We start from the raw sequence: 19,291 nt of genomic DNA, 5'->3' as shown, positions 1-19,291 counted from the left end.
ACCCTGTAATCCTTTAAATAATTGTCACTGTCAACATATCTGGTTCATATATTGACTTGTTCACAGGGGCGGCTCAACCCATTACGCAAAGTAAGCATTTGCAGTATAGTTGATTTTGCCCAGGGGTGCTCTTGAGGCGCTCTTGGGGGAAAATAGACCTTGACATATGCGAGTTGCAGTTACTGGGATGTGTAGTTCACCTACAATCAAAGAGCATTCTGAACTCCACCAATGATGGAATTGAACCAAATATGGCACACAGAACTCCCACGACGAACAGAAAATATATATCAGTGATTGGTGGTGGTGGTGGGGGGGGGGGGGGGAATACTGTTTGCTTACCATTGAAAATTACCTAGGGTCGCCTCTGCTTGTTCATATCTCACTTTGATCATAAACTCACTTTCCATGGGCAAAACACTATCTTTCGGCACACTTTCCACATTTTGAGGATGATACTTAGTTTTGCGTTGTGAAATTAATGCTCTACAGATTCAAAGAAACATGAGGAAGATCAGGCTGGTTTTTGCTGGATTGGGGAGGATAGCTTTACAAGATAGCTGTTCCACTCTGTAGGGGTTTTAAAAACCCTGTCAATCTTGAGGGAAGATCTGCCTAGGCAACTTTAAATGTGGCCAAAACAAAAGGTGGAAGCATTTAATTTTCCTGGCTGTGGGAACCTGATGAAGGAGACAACCAATGTGAGTGCAGATGGGTCATAAGAATGATAGGAAAACCAGAAAAGCTTATGGTTGATACATTGATATGCATACTAGGAAGAAAAAAAATGCAATTCTGTTGTTGTGTGACCTAAAATATTTCACTTTAAACATGGGGAAAAACTCGTTTTTGTGTCGATTTGACTTTAGGCAGGATAAATGTGTGGCTGTCAACCTAAATTCAATCTGGATTATAAAGGATTTGGGGGCATTAGCCACTTTCAAATCCGGGCAGAATAGTGTGCACTGATGAATTATTTCTTGATGTGGATCTAGCCTAAGACAGTGATACTCAAAGTGGACTAGTTCCCATCACTAAGTCACTGGCTGGCTGTCGCAGGGATGTTTCTGGAAAAGAAAGTGTTGCACTTAATAACCACAAATTTATGACACAATGGAAAACAATAATTGCCAATTATAACTAGTACACATCCTAAAGATTTTGTAAGACCGTCAAGGTAGAATTAGCCCTCCATGTTCGTGAAAACTCGCAAATAAAGAAATTCCTAATTTTATCTGAGATAACAGTTCTCTAGGAATTTCTAGGTCCTCCAGTATGAGTCTCTAGTTATCTGGAGGAATTGACCATAGGGTCACACTGGAGGACCTAGGAGAACATTTAAGTCAGACCTGTGAATAGGCAGATCCACAAAAGTCAAAACTGCAAATATGGAAGGATGACTGTAATGTTAATCAGGTTAGAGTCCTTTCTCGTTGTTCTCTAAATGGATGCAGTCCATCCAGATACCAGTGGAGAAGTCTCTTCTAAAAAATTTGAGTTTTTTGTCATAGTAATTACAAGCACACATCGTTGTGAAATTTTGAAATGCCTATTTCCAGTGCCAAAACTGAAAGTTCTGATTCTAAAAACGTAGTTGTTGCATGACTTGAAAATATGTAACAGCAATATTTGGGGGTGTAACCTGGAGTGAAAGTTCTCCCTCGCCACATCTTTTCTTTTACTAAAAGTGTATGTCTTTTAGAAAGAAAAGACATTGGAGGAGAATCCACGTGAGCAAACATTTGTCTTATGTGATCCGCAAGGCCAGAAGGGAGCAGCAGTCACAGATAAGATGGAGGCTCCATTTCGGTGGGAGAAACATGTTAAAATTAAATTGACATAGTATTATTTTAAGAATAGCTTGATTTACCACCACCACCACCCTTTAGACTGAATCAGGATCAACAAATTGAGAACTCTGGAGGGATTAAAATAAAATAGATTAAAATAAAAAGAAATTGGAGGAGAATCCACATGAACCAACATTTGTCTTATGTGATCCGCAAGGCCAGAAGGGAGCAGCAGTCACAGATAAGATGGAGGCTCCATTTCGGTGGGAGAAACATGTTAAAATTAAATGGACATATTATTATTTTAAGAATAGCTTGATTTACCAACGCCCCCCGCCCCCCTTCAGACTGAACCAGGATCAACAAATTGAGAACTCTGGAGAGATTAAAATAAAATAGTTTCTTCTTTAATGGAAAGGGGAATTAATGGGGAAAAAAACAGTGGGAATGCAGGGGTAAATATAATAAGACAATATATAAACATTGTTGAAATATAGTAAGATCAGTAAATAAATTACAAGAAATGAACTTTAGATAAGATGTTCAAACCATTAATATTAATATCATTTGTGGACAGATGAATCATTTCAAATAAAAAGGGAAAAATAACAATATAATGTTTTGGGGAAAAAAGGACTGTAACAAGATTAATCTAGTTTAAAAGGAAAATATAGAGTGACATTATAAGATATGAATAATTTAAAATAAAGAGGAATGAAATTTGGGGAGAAATTAATATTCTAAAGATGAATTTGTAAAAAATTAGGAGAATTAGAATTTTAGTCAAAATGAATTAATTGTTGATATGAATATGATTCATGGTTATGTGTTGATTTTGAATAAATTGGTTATATTTAGCAGAAGATGAAATGAAATTAAGTAGAACAAGAAGTACATGTAACAGCTGGAAGTTGCCTTGGCTTAATGAGGGAAAAAATCAATTGTGTTTTTAATAGGTTTTTCCTTTTTCTTTTATTATTTCACTTATTTACTTTTACCTGTCTTCTTAAACAGGAGGAACAGAGGTTAGTGGTTAGTGGATGTTCGAAGAGCTGTAGGGAAATTATGGGGTGGAATATTATAGGGTTCTTGTTTAGAGTTTATATTTATTTGTTTTACTTTTAATTGTAAAAAATTAATAAAAAATAATTGTAAAAAAACTTTAAAAAATGTGACATTAAAACATATGTAATGAGCTTGGTTGCTGTGTTTTAGGAACCATGGCAACCATTTATCTGGAGATTGCAGTAAAATTATTTTGTCTCTTTAGCAAAAAAAAAAACAGCAATAAGAGAAATAAATGTGGCTGAGACATTTTAACGAAAGTTTTTACTAAATGTGATCATGACAAGATTTGCTTTGAGATGTTTTCTGAAAAATGTTCATTTGTGCTGAAGGAAAAGGAAAGAAAGTGTTGCCATGAAATGAATGTATAGACTTCAACTGCGAAATATTTGGAACACCAACATATGCACAGAATTTACCCCAAAAAGCCAATTGTTAAGTAGCAGGTGCAGAATTTCATGAGTATATAATTGGATTTACATGTTTGACAAAGAACACAGAGTACATATTTTAGCTAAATATTTTTTCTCCCTTTTTAGGGAGGAAAATATGATCTCACTTATTATGTAATATAAGTTCTTTTAAACCCTTCTATTTTACCACAAACGAATGTTCACAATACTGAAGTGTTTCATATGTTTTAAGTATCTATCCCAGAATAGAAATTGTATCTGTTATTAAATCCATATGGATTTCCCACATGCTGTCATTTATGCTCATGGGTTAAACAGTAGCTTTATTTACTGCAATAATCCTTGTAATATATATTAAAAAATCTTACAAAAACCAGTCAGGATCCTACGAATCCTTTAATTTTTTAATCCCTTTGTTTACATATTGTACAAACATTATTTGTTGTTGGATATGCTTATTATTTTTTTGCTGTTGATTAGTTAGTTTAATCTAAAAAAGCCCGGAGAATGAGCATTATTAATATTACAGTGAAGATCCATGTCCAGATTGGGTTGTTGGAGGCTTTTTCGTGCTGTATGGCCATGTTCTAGAGGCATTCTCACCTGACGTTTCACCTGCATCTATGGCAAGCATCCTCAGAGGTAGTGAGGTCTGTTGGAAATAGGAAAATTGGTTTTATATATCTGTGGAATGACCAGGGTGGGACAAAGGACTCTTGTCTGCTGGAGCTCGGTGTGAATGTTTCAACTGACCACCTCAATTAGCATTTGATGGCCTGGCAGTGCCCGGAGCAATCTTTTGTTGAGAGGTGATTAGATGTCCCTGATTGTTTCCTCTCTGCTGTTTTGCTGTTGTAATTTTAGTTTTTTTTAATACTGGTAGCTAGATTTTGTTCATTTTCATGGTTTCCTCCTTTCTGTTGAAATTGTGCACATGCTTCTGGATTTCAATGGCTTCTCTGTGTAGTCTGATATGGTGGTTGTGAGAGTGGTCCAGCATTTCTGTGTTCTCAAATAATATGCTGTGTCCAGGTTGGTTCATCAGATGCTCTGCTATGGCTGACTTCTCTGGTTGAAGTAGTCTGCAGTGCCTTTCATGTTCCTTGATTTGCGTTTGGGCAATGCTGCGTTTGGTGGTCCCTATGTAGACATGTCCACAGCTGCATGGTATACTGTAGACTCCTGCAGAAGTGAGAGGATCCCTCTTGTCCTTTGCTGATCGTAGCATTTGTTGGATTTTCTTGGTGGGTGTGTAGATAGTTTGTATGTTGTGTTTCCTCATCAGCTTCCCTATGCGGTCAGTGGTTCCCTTGATGTATGGCAAGAACACTGGGTGGATCTTCGTCTTTACTCTCGTGGCTTTTTCTCGGTCTTGCAGCTCTTCTGATGTCTGAGGTGGAGTATCTATTGACCTGTAGAGCCCAGTTGAGGTGGTTCAGTTCATCTTGGAGGAGGTGGGGTTCGCAGATTCTTTTTGCACGGTCTGCCAAGGCTTTAATGGTGCTTCTTTTTTTACTTGGGTGATGGTTGGTGTTTTTATGTAGATATCTATCTGTGTGTGTGGGTTTTCTGTAAACAGTGTGACCCAATTGTTGATCAGGTTTGCGGATGACTAGGACATCTAGAAAACGCAGTCTTCCTTCATTTTCTTTTTCCATGGTGAACTGGATGTTTGGGTGGATGCTGTTGAGATGGTCCAGAAACCTGTTGAGTTCTTCTTCTCCATGGCTCCAAATGGTGAAAGTGTCATCCACATATCTGAACCATATCGTGGGCTTTTTTGTTGCTGTTTCCAGGGCTTGTTTTTCAAAGTGTTCCATGTAGAAATTTGCTATGACCAGGCTGAGAGGGCTGAGAGGGCTCCCCATAGCTACTCTATGACCAGGCTGAGAGGGCTCCCCATAGCTACTCCATCTTTCTGTTCGTAGAACTCATTGTCCCACTGAAAGTAGCTGGTGGTGAGGCAATGGTGAAACAGAGCTGTGATGTCTTCTGGGAACATCTGGTTGATTAGTGCAATGGTGTCTGCTACCAGGACTATGGTAAATAGAGACACCACATCGAATCTGATCAGTTTGTCATTAGTATTTAGCTTGAGATTGCTGATTTTTTTCTATGAAGTGGGCTGAGTCCTTGATGTAGTGTGTAGTGAGCCCAATATGGCTTTGTAACTGCAGCAAGAAATTTTGCTAAGTCGTACATGGGGGATCCAATGGCATTCACGATGGGTCTGAGATTGCTGTCCAGATTGCTGGGTAGCCAGCTCTTTCACAGAATATGGACCATGTAGCCCATTGTGTTGCATCTTAAATGCATCAGTTACTTGTATTATATCATCACTACCTTAAACATATAGCTGGATTGGTCAAGTACAGGTGATCAGGCACCCTACTGAACAAATTTGGAGATACAATAACCAGATGAATGACTAGCAGCCACATGTGCTTGTTTCTTGGACTGAATATGCACAAGAAACATACTTTGAAGGCATGTACATTCAGGAAATCCTGCATATCCATGTGTGAGTAAATATTTGCACATGTTCAGTATTTTTATTTAGATTCCAACAGGAAGCAAATGTCTGATGACTCCTGAAATGAATGATCTAGAGATATTTTGACCGTTTTGTTTCCTTATTTCTGTTACTGTTTCTTTCTTCCATAGTCACTGAGTGGTTTTGCACTGGTAGTAAGTGGTGATGGAATGATATTCTATGCGTCACCGACCATTGTGGACTATCTAGGATTTCACCAGGTAAATACATACAATAATGAATACTGCTATGAATGCAAAGCCCTTCCATTCAATTTCAGCCAAATGCTGTCTTCTAAGGAAATTTCATACAGAATAGCCAACACTGTTCAGGAGATCGAACATCCCATCATCATAGCATAATATGTTGGAAAGATTTTGTGTGCTAGTTTGATTTAGTTTATCTTTATCAACTTGCTTAATATGCAATGGCACAATTTTAACTGCTTTTTATGATTTTTGTTGGAAATAGCAACCTTCTACAAGCCTCCTATACTAGTTATATGTCAAGTATATAATTGAGATTGTTTACTATATTGTATGCAAATATTGGTATGCAGTTTTCCCCTTAACTCTATGTTGTTTGAAGTTGTGGGAGGGGCTACAGACAATATGACCAGATTTGGGACTATTCATTTTAGAAGTCACTGCAGTTGAGCAGAGTATTGTAGTCAGTGTGCATCATTCAGTCAGTCAGGAGCCCCCGGTGGCACAGTGGGTTAAACCCCTGTGCCGGCAGGACTGAAGACCGACAGGTTGCAGGTTCAAATCTGGGGAGAGGTGGATGAGCTCCCTCTATCAGCTCCAGCTTCTCATGCGGGGACATGAGAGAAGCCTCCCACAAGGATGATAAAAACATCAAATCATCTGGGCGTCCCCTGGGCAATGTCCTTGCAGATGGCCAATTCTCTCACACCAGAAGCGACTTGCAGTTTCTGAAGTCACTCATGAAACGACAAAAAAAAATTCAGTCCGTACAGTATAGTTGAGTTAAGAATGCTGCAGAATTCAGTCAGTATGGATTAGAAGTTAGTTGAGTACAATATGCATCAGAAGAGAGTGTTAGTCTGTGGGCTAAAGTGGGAGTTCCTGCATTTTAAGACGGGCCATCCAGATGACATCACAGAAAAATGAACTCATTTGCCACAAACAAGGAAAACCCTGGTTTGTCGGAAATTAATTTGTTAATGGGTTTATTCTGTGCCTTCTTGGAATAAATGAATTTTCGAGGGTGCGATCCAGACAGTAGTCCTGCATTTTTCTGGGCTAAATTAGCCTGGAAAACTGTGAGGATACCAACCCTCTCCCCAACCCCCCCAACCCTCTTTTAAAATACAAGAATTTACCCGGCCTCCATTAACATGGTGCCGGAGCTCTCCTATGCACCAGGAGGGATCTGGCACCATGTTAATGGAGGCCGGGTAAGTTCTTTTATTTTTAAAAGGGGGGTTGGGGGAGGGGGTTAGGGCATTCAGGTGTTCTCTCGGAACGTTTTGGATACCCGCTGCAGAAAGCATGTGCTTTCTGGGCTTTTGTGGATTAGGACCCAGAGACATTCGCGTTTTTAAAAAGCGAATGTTCCCAGTGTAAAGGGCTGTCTGGATGCACCCTGTATGCAACAGAGAAAGAAACTGAAACAGAATGTTTAAAGAACAGACTGCTTAAACTTTGAACCAATAAGCAATGCACCTGTATTCTGAATACATGAAGTTTTGTAAGTAAATCAACTATGTTAACTTTTTATGAAAACTACTTATTTTTTGGTTTCTTGAGAGTATTATTTAAAATCAATATATTTATGGGAGAGTAGATGTTTCCTTTTGGGCAACTGAAATCACAATTCTGAAGATCCTTATATTTTATGCATTGGCATATCTTTGTTCCTAACAGTTCAAAGAGAAAACCAGGGATATCAGTCTGTGCATTTTACTTCAGAAAAGTCATAAAGTGATGCTATCAACACAACTATAATAGATGAAATCGAAACATTTTCTTCATTTAAAAAATATTTTTTATTATTTTATCATGGTTTAATACATTTGTTATACATTATTTGTTTTACAGCAGATACGTATTATTCAATACAACGTGCCATACTTTTGGCATCTAGTGTTATTTTTCTGCTTATACATATTTTCTGTCCCTCACCACTGTGCTCCCCTCCCCCTTCTCAAGCCACAGCTTTTACATGTCATCTGTCCAAAATTTCAATTCTTCTTGTGGAGGTAACTTTCCTTCTTTATTTTTAATCCCTTTTCAATAAATTTTCTCCATACATCATCTAAATCACTTTGTTTCCCTATACCTCTTTTAACTTTTAATATACATGTCAGCTTATCATTTATTGCCAATTTCCATACTTCCTTATACCACTCCTCTATTTGTATATTTATTCCTTTTTTCCAGTTCCTTGCTATAAGCAGTCTTGCTATTGTTAATAAATTTGTTATCGCATCTTTATCCTCTTTTTTCAATTGTTTATTATTATATAGTGATAATAAAGCTATACTAGGACTTCTTTCTATTTTAATATTCAATATATCTTCTATTTCTCTAAATACTTTCCCCCAAAAATTATTTACATATTTACATTGCCACCACATATGTATATATGTTCCTGATGTTTGACATCCTCTCCAACAATTTTTTGAATAGTTTTTATTTATATGTGCTATTTTACTGGTGTTAAGTACCATTTCCATATTAATTTGTAATAATTTTCTTTAACCCATATTGATAAGTTTTTTTAGATGTCTTTGTCTCCATAATTGTTGCCACTCTGTTTCATTTATTTTTATCCTTAAATCTTCTTCCCAAACCTCCTTGAGAGTGTTATTTTTGTTTTTCCTTCCTTCGTTTCAATTATTATCTTATATACTTTACTAGTTATTCCTTTCAAATTTTCATGCTCCTCTACAACCCTTCCATTTTGTATTATTTGTTCAAATTGGTTAAGCTTACTTTCGTTTTTATTATTTTTTTCCCAATTTTTCAACCATTGTTCTAATTGTATACAATGGAACCATGTCAATTTTATTTCTCTAAATTCCTTCTTCATTCCAACCTTTATCCAATCCCCTATTTTGTCTAAAAAAAATTTCCCTTATCTTTTTATCCATTACTTTTTAAAAATTTTTTTGAAATTTCTTTTCCATTACAATTGGGGTTATTACTGAACCCTTTGTTATTAACATTCTCCTACATTTGTTCCATTCTTCTAATGTATTGCTCAACATTGGGTTTCTAATTTCCCTAATTTCTTTTCTCGTAAACTGTTTAAAAAATATGTTCCAAATTTCTTCCTCCACTTCTTCCGAATCCTTTCTTAGCCAATCTACTTCCTCTTTTTTATCATTCCTTCTATAACCAATCTTAATCTACTCGCTTCGTAATCGAAACATTTTGTAATGTCATGGCATCTATTACAAAGTCTTCATCTGAACAACATACCTGATGGACTTTGTGCAAAAACATCTTCCTGCACAGAAAATGTATTTTGGACATCACTCTAAACGTCTTTTTTCTAAGTTCAATAGTACTTGAAGACTGCACAAAAATCTCCATAGTTTTATGTGGAGGGGTTATTCATTCCTGCTTGAAAAACAAGGAATACAAAAAAAGAAAGAAAAGAAATCCTTAATCAACACACACAAATGATTCTGATATATCTAGAAAAGTTAATTCCACACTTTTGGCTATTCCACATTTTTGGCCCTAGTTGTTTTCTTGATAAAAAGAGAACCTGTTGAGAATCTGCACAGATGCCTTACGTTCTCCCTAAAGCCCCAAATCTTCCTTGATTCTCCCACTGGTAGTAATCCCTTAGTTTGGCTGGAGAGAGGGGTTTGAAGGCTGAAATTTTATGATTAAAAAATTCCTTACTTACCAAAATCCCAAGCTCTTCTTTGTTAAAAAAAAGAAAAAAAAGATAGGCGCTCATATGGAAAAGAATGAATACATGTATCAATTGTTGTGAATATTTCAGACTGATGTAATGCATCAAAATATATATGATTACATTCATGTGGATGACCGTCTGGATTTCTGCAGACAACTACATTGGGCCATGAATCCACCTAAGCTAGTATCTGGAGAGCATACACACAGAGAGACAGGTATGTTGGATTAATAGTCTTTTGATACAGGTATAAGCCTACAATATTTACAGTATATCAAGATTCAAGAGTAATAGGGTAGAAGTGTGTTTTTTTTTGTCTATTTGCTTTTCTTCTCAACTGCTATCACTGTTTTAACTTTTTGTCTTCTGCCCATCACCTTTGCTTTCCTTTTCCCTCCTCAGTTTATGCTGTTACTTTCCCTGCCTTTCCCCAGTTTTTGGTTTCAACAGGACCCACTGACCTCTACTTCCTCATAAATCTCTTATGTACATTTAACATACTCTTCCACAAATGCCTTTAAGAAGAACCTCATTATCTGAAATTTACTTTTCATATTTTTTTCAGGGGAAGAATTCATTCTTAGCAAAATGTGTAGAGAACAGGAGAGTGACAATACAACAGCAGACTTTTCATCATTTTTAACTCGTTGTTTTACTTGTCGAATCCGCTGCCTCTTGGACAGCACCTCTGGTTTCCTTGTGAGTAGCTAAATACGTCATAGGCCTATTCACATTGTACTTTGCTTTCCTTGCGAGTATTCACATGTTTGTCAAATATTTCACTATGGACTTCATCAGATGGGCAAAATTGTCCGTCCTATAACACTTGTACCTCTCTTCAGACACGGAGCCTGCTAGATCCCATCACATGATGTTGATCTACTTCTGGCAGAACTCCATGCCTGAAGAGAGGTACAAGGAGGCAGCGCCACCACGATGCAAAAACATGAAGCATAATCCTTAGGCAATGATCAAACAAGAGTCCATGGTAAAACAGTGAAACACAAGACCCAAAAATCCCAGATTCAGGAAGTCAAAAGCGTGCTGCTTAAAGCCAAGATTAATCCATAGGAGTTTGCATGGAAAGAGCCATGTTGAACTGACAATTTCCCTTTGTCAACCAGAAACCTAAATACCCTTTGCTAACATGAAAGCATTGCGACAACCTTCAGCCGACTTGGCTTCTTTCTTGCTAGCTAAGTAAAAACTCCTCCTGATCCTCCAATCTAAGTGTTCTCACCTGCTCACTATCTTCAATGTTCTCTTTATCAGTTTGGTCCAGCTGGACCAAATCACCGTGGGAAGGCTGAGCAGGCGAAGACAACTCCACCTGGCCGTTATCTAGCTCACTGGCATTCTCTTCCCTTGAGAACTCACTTGTCTCTCCTGCTGCACTGTCTGAGACAGGCACAGAAACAGGCCCAGAAATCTGAATCCCATCATCCTCTTCATCAGGGAACATTTCTGGCTCACAAGACTCACAAGGTTCAGTTTCAGACTCAGAAAAAAACTGAGCCACAACACTCAGGTGGCAATGCTTCCCTCCGTCGGATGAGGCAAGGGGCAAGGCTGGCGAGGTGGGGTGTGGGGAGCTGGAATTGCCCCACTGCCCCATGGATTTGCCACAGAGGCTGATGAATCACTCTGCTGCCCTTCGTCAATGTGATGAGGTCCTATGAGGTAAGAGGCTATGCTGAGACTCGATTAGGAATATTTGGTATCTGTTATCAAGCAGAATGCAGCATAGCTTTTAGTAGGGAACAGGGAATAATAATAATAATAATAATAATAATAATAATAATAATAATAATTTTATTTTATTTCCTACTCCTCTCTCCTTGTGACTCGAGGCGGGTTGCAAAATAATTAAAACACGTAAATATTGTAAAAATGCCACAAATACACATATTGTATTAAAATGTATTTCTAATATTTATTTATTATTATTATTTATTTACAGCTTTTATATTCCGCCCTTCTCACCCCGCAGGGGACTCAGGGCGGATTACAGTGTACACATATATGGCAAACATTCAATGCCAATTTTTGACATACAAACATATACAGACATACACAGAGGCTATTTAATTTTTTATGGCCACCAGGGGAGCTGTCGCTTTCATCGTCCATCTGAGACGCTGATGAAGCACTTTCGCATTCCCCGCATGCTTCCCTGCTGGAATGCTTTGCTGGAGTCTTCTTTATGGTTTCATAAATCAATTAATTTAGCCTCCCCACACTTTAAGGTGGTACCTAATTTTCCTACTTGGCAGATGCAACTGTCTTTCGGGTTGCAAAGGTCGACAACAGGCTACACACAATTGGTTGGAAACCCACTCCAACCCGGGCTGGCTTCGAACTCACGACCTTTTGGTCAGAATGATTTTAATGCAGCTGACACTCAGCCAACTGCGCCACAATCCCGGTGCCCACAGTCCCGGTATATATATAATGTTTTCCTATAAAATATGTATTAAAACACACAAAATGGAGATTAAACAAAGGACACATGTTTAAAATTCATGTTTAAAAACTGTCTGGGTAGGCCTGCTGAAAGATGTAGATCTTTAGATGGTTTTAAAATTCTGACAGCTCACTTAGCTTTTGGAGCCCTTCCAGCAGGTCATTCCACAGTCTTGAGATGGCCGATGATAAGGTCCTCTGGGTGACTGTCGCCAGTTGAGTTCCAACTGGTTTGAGCAGAATCCTCCCAGAGGACCCAAGAGTTTGGGGCAGATTGTACTGGAGAAGGCAATCCTTTACGCAACCTGGACCAAAACCATGTAGGCCTTGTAAGATAAAAAGAGAAAGAAAACTTAGATTTATGGTTTCACAAATCCATCTTGGGGTAGCAAAAAAGACAGACAAAATAAAGTACACAAATTTCAACAGAAGATCCATAAAAGCTAACTGTCACATATAGATGCAAAACATTATGAGACAGGAATTTCATGGATGATCTCTTCCCAAACTAAGGGAGTATTAGATTAGAAATAGATTCCTGGGTGTTGGTTCCTTTTTTGGTGAAGATGAATTCCATTAACTCAGCCTCCCTTAATGGAATTAACAGATGGAAGTACTGAATCTCTTGGGTGTTATTTTAGCAAAGTAAGGCAAGCATTTTATAAAAATGTCCAGTGTTCAATCTATATAAATAAAAATGTAATGTTCATTTGTGGGATTAACATAACTCAAAAACCACTGGGGGAATTGACACCAAATTTGGACAGAACACAGCATTCAGAACAATCTAAGTCCTTCACTCAAAAAAATGATTTTGTCATTTGGGAGTTGTAGTTGCTGGGATTTATAGTTCACCTACAATCAAAGAACATTCTGAACCCCGCCAACGATGGAATTGAACCAAACTTGGCACACAGTTCTCTCATACCAAGAATACTGGAAGGGTTTGGAGGGCAGTGTCCTTTGGTTTTGGAGTTGTAGTTCACCTACATCCAGAGATCACTGTAGACTCAAACAATGATGGATCTGGACCCAAACTACACAAATACTCAATATGCCCAAATGTGAACACTGGTGGAGTTTGGGGAAAATAGAATCTTGACATTTGAGAGTTGTAGTTGCTGGGATTTATAGTTCACCTACAATCACAGAGCATTCTGATCCTCACCAATGATAGAATTGGGCCAAACCTCCCACACAGAACCCCCATGTAGGCCACAGCAACGCGTGGCAGGGGACAGCTAGTCTATATAAATAAAAATGTAATGTTCATTTGTGGGATTAACATAACTCAAAAACCACTGGACGAATTGACACCAAATTTGGACACAATATACCTACCAGGCCAACGAGTGACCATCAATCATAAAAACACTGAAAAACACAGTGGAAGGGACTTAAAAGCCAAAAAAGCAAAAAGACACTATAGCACATGTGCAAAAACGACTCCCCCTGGCAAACAATAGCATATCCACATTCTCTTCCAGACTACAGTTCCTATCATCCCCTAGACCAGGCCTTTTAGGAGAGGGGGATGATCCAAATGCACTGCTTCCAAGCTCCAAACTTTCTTCTCCTTCGATTTCTTTGAGGGCATCCCAATCCCTTCACATTTCCAATTTCCTATTCCTGGACTGCAACTCCCAGCAATCCTCCAGATAGATAGATTAGATAGAGATAGGTAGGTAGGTAGATGGGTCAGGAGGATTGCTGGGAGTTGCAGTCCAAGAATAGGTAGATAAGGAAGAACGGGAGAAAAGGAGGAGAAATAAAAGGGGGGGGGAGGGAAGAGAAGAAGAAGTGAAGGAAAGGAAGGAAGGAAGGAAGGAGAGAAAAAAAGAAAAAAGGGAAGGAAGGAAGGAAGGAAGGAAGGAAGGAAGGAGGGAGGGAGGGAGGGAAGGAAGGAAGGAAGGAAGGAAGGAAGGAAGGAAGGAAGAAAAGAGGGAGGGAAGGTTGGCCACAGCAACGCGTGGCAGGTACAGCTAGTACAAGAAATAAATGCAGTAGTAAAAAAAATCTTAAAACAATCCAGGTCACCAGGAATGGACAGATTCACAACAGAATTTAGCAAAGAAGCAATAGAAGTATTAGCACCAGAAATGAAAAATCTATTTAATAGTGTTTTGAGGGGAAGCAAAGTCCCCAATACAGGTGGCAATGCATCAGTCTCTGCTGTCTGCCAAGGGATAAGATAGCCATGGTGGCTGCCATATCTTATATCAATAGTAGTAGTGGCTCCAGAGCAGCTCTAAATGCCGTACAGCTGCCTGGGGATAAAAAAAGGATCACACATTCAGTTGTGATACTAAGGATAAGAATAATAGATTGGTGGAAACAAGGCCACAACAATTGTCTTGGGAGCAGCATATGGTTCATAAACTATATGCTGTCCCCTATTCTCTACACTCAACAGGCTTAACATTATTGCATCTCAGACCCAGTCTATTTCCATATAATCAATCTTCCGAATCCATATTATGATAATGTAAACTCATATAATCCAGTTCAAAGCAGATAATCTGGATTGAGAAACTGGATTATATAGCAGTGTAGTTCCAGCCTCCGTTTGACTTTTTTGGGAAGCTAGAGAGGAGAATATCACAGTATCCTTCTGTATTTCATCAAGTTGAATCACATTACATGTTGCTACAGTGATGTGGGTGTTTGCAGCATTAAAGTAAAGTAGGAATTATTATTATTGTTCTTGTTGTTTTTCTAAACCCCACTTTTTCTCTCCACAAAGGAGACTCAAAGCGGTTATCTGCTGTGATATTATCTAAACATACAACATCAGAACTGGCTCTCGGTATGTTCTGTCGCGCGCTGGGCCTGTAAATAGTTGTCTTTAAAACAGGACGTGCAACCTTTGCCCAACGGGAAGCCAGGGGGCCTAAAGAGAAGTTCTCAGAGGTTTCCACCACAAACAGTCTTTAGATGGCTTGAGAAGTACAACAAAGTCTTTTATTAATGAACAATCAAACAGAAACTTCTCTTGTCTTCAGTAAAGTTAAGCAAATGATTCCAAGCTTTTAGGTAACTGGTGAATTCCTAATTTGCCCACGAAGGACAGGCAACTGTCTTCAATAACTTCTTCTTTACTTTAAAGGAAAATCCCCTTTTTAACTTCTCCCAGGATGACTGTAAACTTAAACCTAACTGATGTGGGCACCACTACCGGGTTGAACTGTGTCTCAAAGCACTGAGTGGACCTACCAGCAAGGCCTGTAGTCTCTTCAGCTGGAGTTCTTTGATCTTTAGGGCTGTTCTCCCCCGGAAAGTCTTCAAAGCTTTGGGGATGCTTCCCTGGAAATTCTTTCCCCGGAAATTCTTTCCCTTCTGTTTCTGTTGGAATTTCTGTACCCCTGGAAATTCTTAAAGGTTGAAGCTTTTGTACAGGGGAAGCTTTACACACGTCCTGTACATAGCTTTCCTTGCTGAGACTAACTAAAAATGGCTCCCTTCCCTTCCCAATTGCCCTGAGCAAGGGGCAGGATCAAAACCTAACAATGATGGACAGGTGGTTTGCTCTATAACTGCAACAAAAAGAAGCCACCTATCTGCAGAGTCCCTGAAACCTAGGACTGAAAACAAACATTTAATGTAAAGCAAACAAAATTGGAGCTCCTGGTACAGCTGTACCAGAACACGGTACTTTATGTGGAGATTTTGAGGGGTTGCAATTGTTTACACAGTTTCTTCTGCGTTTTGTTGTTTTTCAGACCATGCATTTTCAAGGTAAACTAAAATTTATCTTTGGACAGAAGAAGAAATCATCCTCAGGAGCAATACTACCTCCCCAGCTGTCCTTATTCTGCATAGCGGTGCCACTCCTGCTTCCTTCCGTGACAGACATGAAGTTAAAAAGTTTTTTTGTGAAAGCAAAATGCAGATCTGATCATGCAGCATCAGCAGATACTAAGCAAGTCCAAATGCAGTTTTAATACTTATTCTTCATTGACCTGGTCACTGATGATAATGTTAAGATCATACAGAGACAGGCCCGTAGCCAGGATTTTGATTCGGTGGGGGGCTGAGTTTAATTTGGGGAGGCTGAGTTTGGTTTGGTTTCTTTGGGGGGGGGGGGCTCAGGATCTACCCTAGCAAACCTTTTGTATCATTATCCCAATACCCCCATGCATATGAGATATATTGAGCATGGTGATCAGATCATGATATGAATAAACATAACAGTTTAAATAATGTACCAGTAAGGCCACCCTGAGAATTGGGGGGGGGGGGGGGGGCTGAAGCCCCTCAAACCCCCCCCCCCCCGGGCTACGGGCCTGTACAGACATGATAAACACAGGTCCCAGATATTTATGCCACCAAGCTCCCAGTATACCTTTTCCTAGCACGTATAGTAGCATTTTTTAAAATCCACACATGACAATTTTCCTTGGTCATGAGATAAAGAGCTATATCCAAACATGATTCAATTATGTTCAATTATGTTTCAAAACTGGGAACCTATTCCCTAGCATGCTGTAATTCATCTTGTCCTGTAGGGAATAGCAATGTATTCATGTGAAATATTCTGCAATTACTCAGTGATTTTGAATGTTTATTTGGACATATCCTTAACTTTAGGACATTTTCTTAACAATATAACTTATTAACAATTCCCCAACCATTGGTACTTTCCAGCTCAAAGGCTCTTTCTGGACAGTGTTTGGCTGATTTTCACAGAAGAAATTCTTTCCAAGAAGGTATTGTTTTCACCTATGTTTTTTTTGAGTTCATTTATTCTGCATTTATCAGGTAATAATATTTATGTGGAAAGAGCCCCCGGTGGCGCAGTGGGTTAAACCCCTGTGCCGGCAGTACTGCAGACAGAAAGGTTGCAGGTTCGAATCCGGGGAGAGACGGATGAGCTCCCTCTATCAGCTCCAGCTCTTCATGCGGGGACATGAGAGAAGCCTCCCACAAGGATGATAAAAACATCAAATCATCCGGGCGTCCCCTGGGCAACGTCCTTGCAGACGGCCAATTCTTTCACACCAGAAGCGACTTGCAGTTTCTCAAGTCACTCCTGGCACGATAAAAAAAAAATATATATGTGGAGGTCTTAAAAAATAACTTTTTCGCTCTGGTTTTCCTATTTCCCCCCCCAGTCGTCGATACAAATAAGGTTACTCATGTTTATTCAATGCAGTAGCTAAGGAGCCCGCGGTGATGCAGTGGGTTAAACCACTGTGCCGGCAGGACTGAAGACCAACAGGTCGCAGGTTCAAATCTGGGGAGAGTGTGGATGAGCTCCCTCTGTCAGCTCAAGCTCCCCTTGCTGGGACATGAGAGAAACCTCCCACAAGGATGGTAAAAACATCAAAACATCCTTGCATCACCTGGGCAATGTCCTTGCAGATGGCCAATTCTCTCACACCAGAAGCGACTTGCAATTTCTCAAGTTGCTCCTAACATGAAAAAAGTGCAATAGCTGTCTCTTTCCCTTTCCTATCCTTTCCTTTCCTTCTTTCTCTCTTTCTTTTTGGAAAACCCATGTTTTCTTCCTACTTCTTTACCTATTGCATGTATCAGGGGATTCAGGACGGATTACAGTGTACACATATATGGCAAACATTCAATGCCAATTTTTGACATACAACATATACAGACATACACGGAGGCTATTTAACTTTTTCTGGCCGCCAGGGGAGCTGTCGCTTTCATTGTCCATCTGCGACACTGATGAAGTATTTCCGCATTCCCCGCATTCTTTTTGCTGGAGTGCTTGCTGGAGTCCTCCCTTATGGCCTCATAAATTAGTTAATTTATCCTCCCCACACTTTAAGATGATGCCTAATTTTCCTACTTGACAGATGCAAATGTCTTTCGGGTTGCAAAGGTCGACAACAGGCTACACAATTGGTTGGAAACCCACTCCAACCCGGGCTGGCTTCGAACTCATGACCTTTTGCTCAGAGTGATCTTAATGCAGCTGACACTCAGCCAGCTGCGCCACAATCCCGGTGCCTGTTCAGCAATTATTCTCCTTGCTGAACAGATAAATAATGTACTGAAATAATGCAAAGCTGCTGGAGTTCGATCAAACTGGGGTGCTTTCAGGCATTTAATTTGCTAATTTTAAAAGTAACAGACAGAAGTGTGCATTTTCTCTACCATGAACAAATGTGAATTTTCTGTATATTAATTAATCAATAGACTGTCTATAGATCTTAAATAACAATGAAGTTACATACTTAAGAACCTTGTTCCCAAAAACATTTTTCATCTATAGGTGAATGTAATAGAGAAAATGGCATTTCACTGATGAGATTCCAAGCAAACAAGGACCACTGGTTTTGGGTACAGGCCAGTACTAATGTTCAGTACAGAAATGGTTCCTCAGAATGCACCGTTGCTCTTCAACAAGCTCCCAAGTAAGTAGCATTAAAAGTTTAGAAAGGCAAATGTGTGTTATGAGGAGTAATAATTAAGGGAATTGTAATCTTTCAAGGTTTGGCTAATGAGACTCTCAGGTAAGGTTATAGGACCTTCAGACTTGGCAAATGTTGGAATGTACAGACAAATGTAAAATAGTATTTATTTATTTACAGTATTTATATTCCGCCCTTCCCACCTCGCAGGGGACTCAGGGCGGATTACAATGTGCACATATATGGCAAACATTCAATGTCAAAGACACACAACAGATATCGACAGTCAGAGGCTATTTAACTTTTCTGGCCGCCAGGGGAGCTGTCGCTTTCATTGTCCATCTGCGACACTGATGAAGTACTTCCGCATTCCCCGCATGCTTTTGCTGGAGTGCTTTGCTGGAGTCTTTTTTATGGCCTCATAAATTAGTTAAATTAGCCTCCCCACACATAGGTGGTACCTAATTTTCCTACTTGACAGATGCAACTGTCTTTCGGGTTGCAAAGGTCGACAACAAGCTACACAATTGGTCAGAAGCTCACTCTGACCCGGGCTGGCTTCGAACTCATGACCTTTTGATCAGAAGTGATCTTAATGCAGCTGACACTCAGCCAGCTGCGCCACAGTCCCGGTGCTTGATAATTGATAATTAGCATAGATTGATAATTAACATTGTGGCGCAGCTGGCTGAGTGTCAGCTGCATTAAGATCACTCTGACCAAAAGGTCATGAGTTCGAAGCCAGTCTGGGTTGGA

The 19,291-nt window shown here is 39.3% G+C and overlaps 1 protein-coding gene across 1 annotated transcript in view; it reads left to right on the top strand.

Annotated features, from left to right (window-relative positions):
• AHRR (aryl hydrocarbon receptor repressor) overlaps positions 1–19,291 on the top strand; it is a 50,616-nt gene that overhangs the window by 19,079 nt on the left and 12,246 nt on the right. Inside the window, exons 4-9 of the mRNA XM_067470150.1 lie at positions 5,933–6,022; positions 9,786–9,915; positions 10,264–10,397; positions 15,881–16,080; positions 16,806–16,867; positions 18,397–18,538. Of these exons, the coding sequence (XP_067326251.1) occupies positions 5,933–6,022; positions 9,786–9,915; positions 10,264–10,397; positions 15,881–16,080; positions 16,806–16,867; positions 18,397–18,538 (758 nt within the window). The remainder of the gene's footprint in view (positions 1–5,932; positions 6,023–9,785; positions 9,916–10,263; positions 10,398–15,880; positions 16,081–16,805; positions 16,868–18,396; positions 18,539–19,291) is intronic.

Source organism: Anolis sagrei, chromosome 6 (assembly GCF_037176765.1).
Source record: "Anolis sagrei isolate rAnoSag1 chromosome 6, rAnoSag1.mat, whole genome shotgun sequence".
Lineage (NCBI taxonomy): Eukaryota > Metazoa > Chordata > Lepidosauria > Squamata > Dactyloidae > Anolis > Anolis sagrei.
Note: the sequence above shows the minus strand (reverse complement) of the source record. Positions and strands in the feature narration are given on the sequence as shown.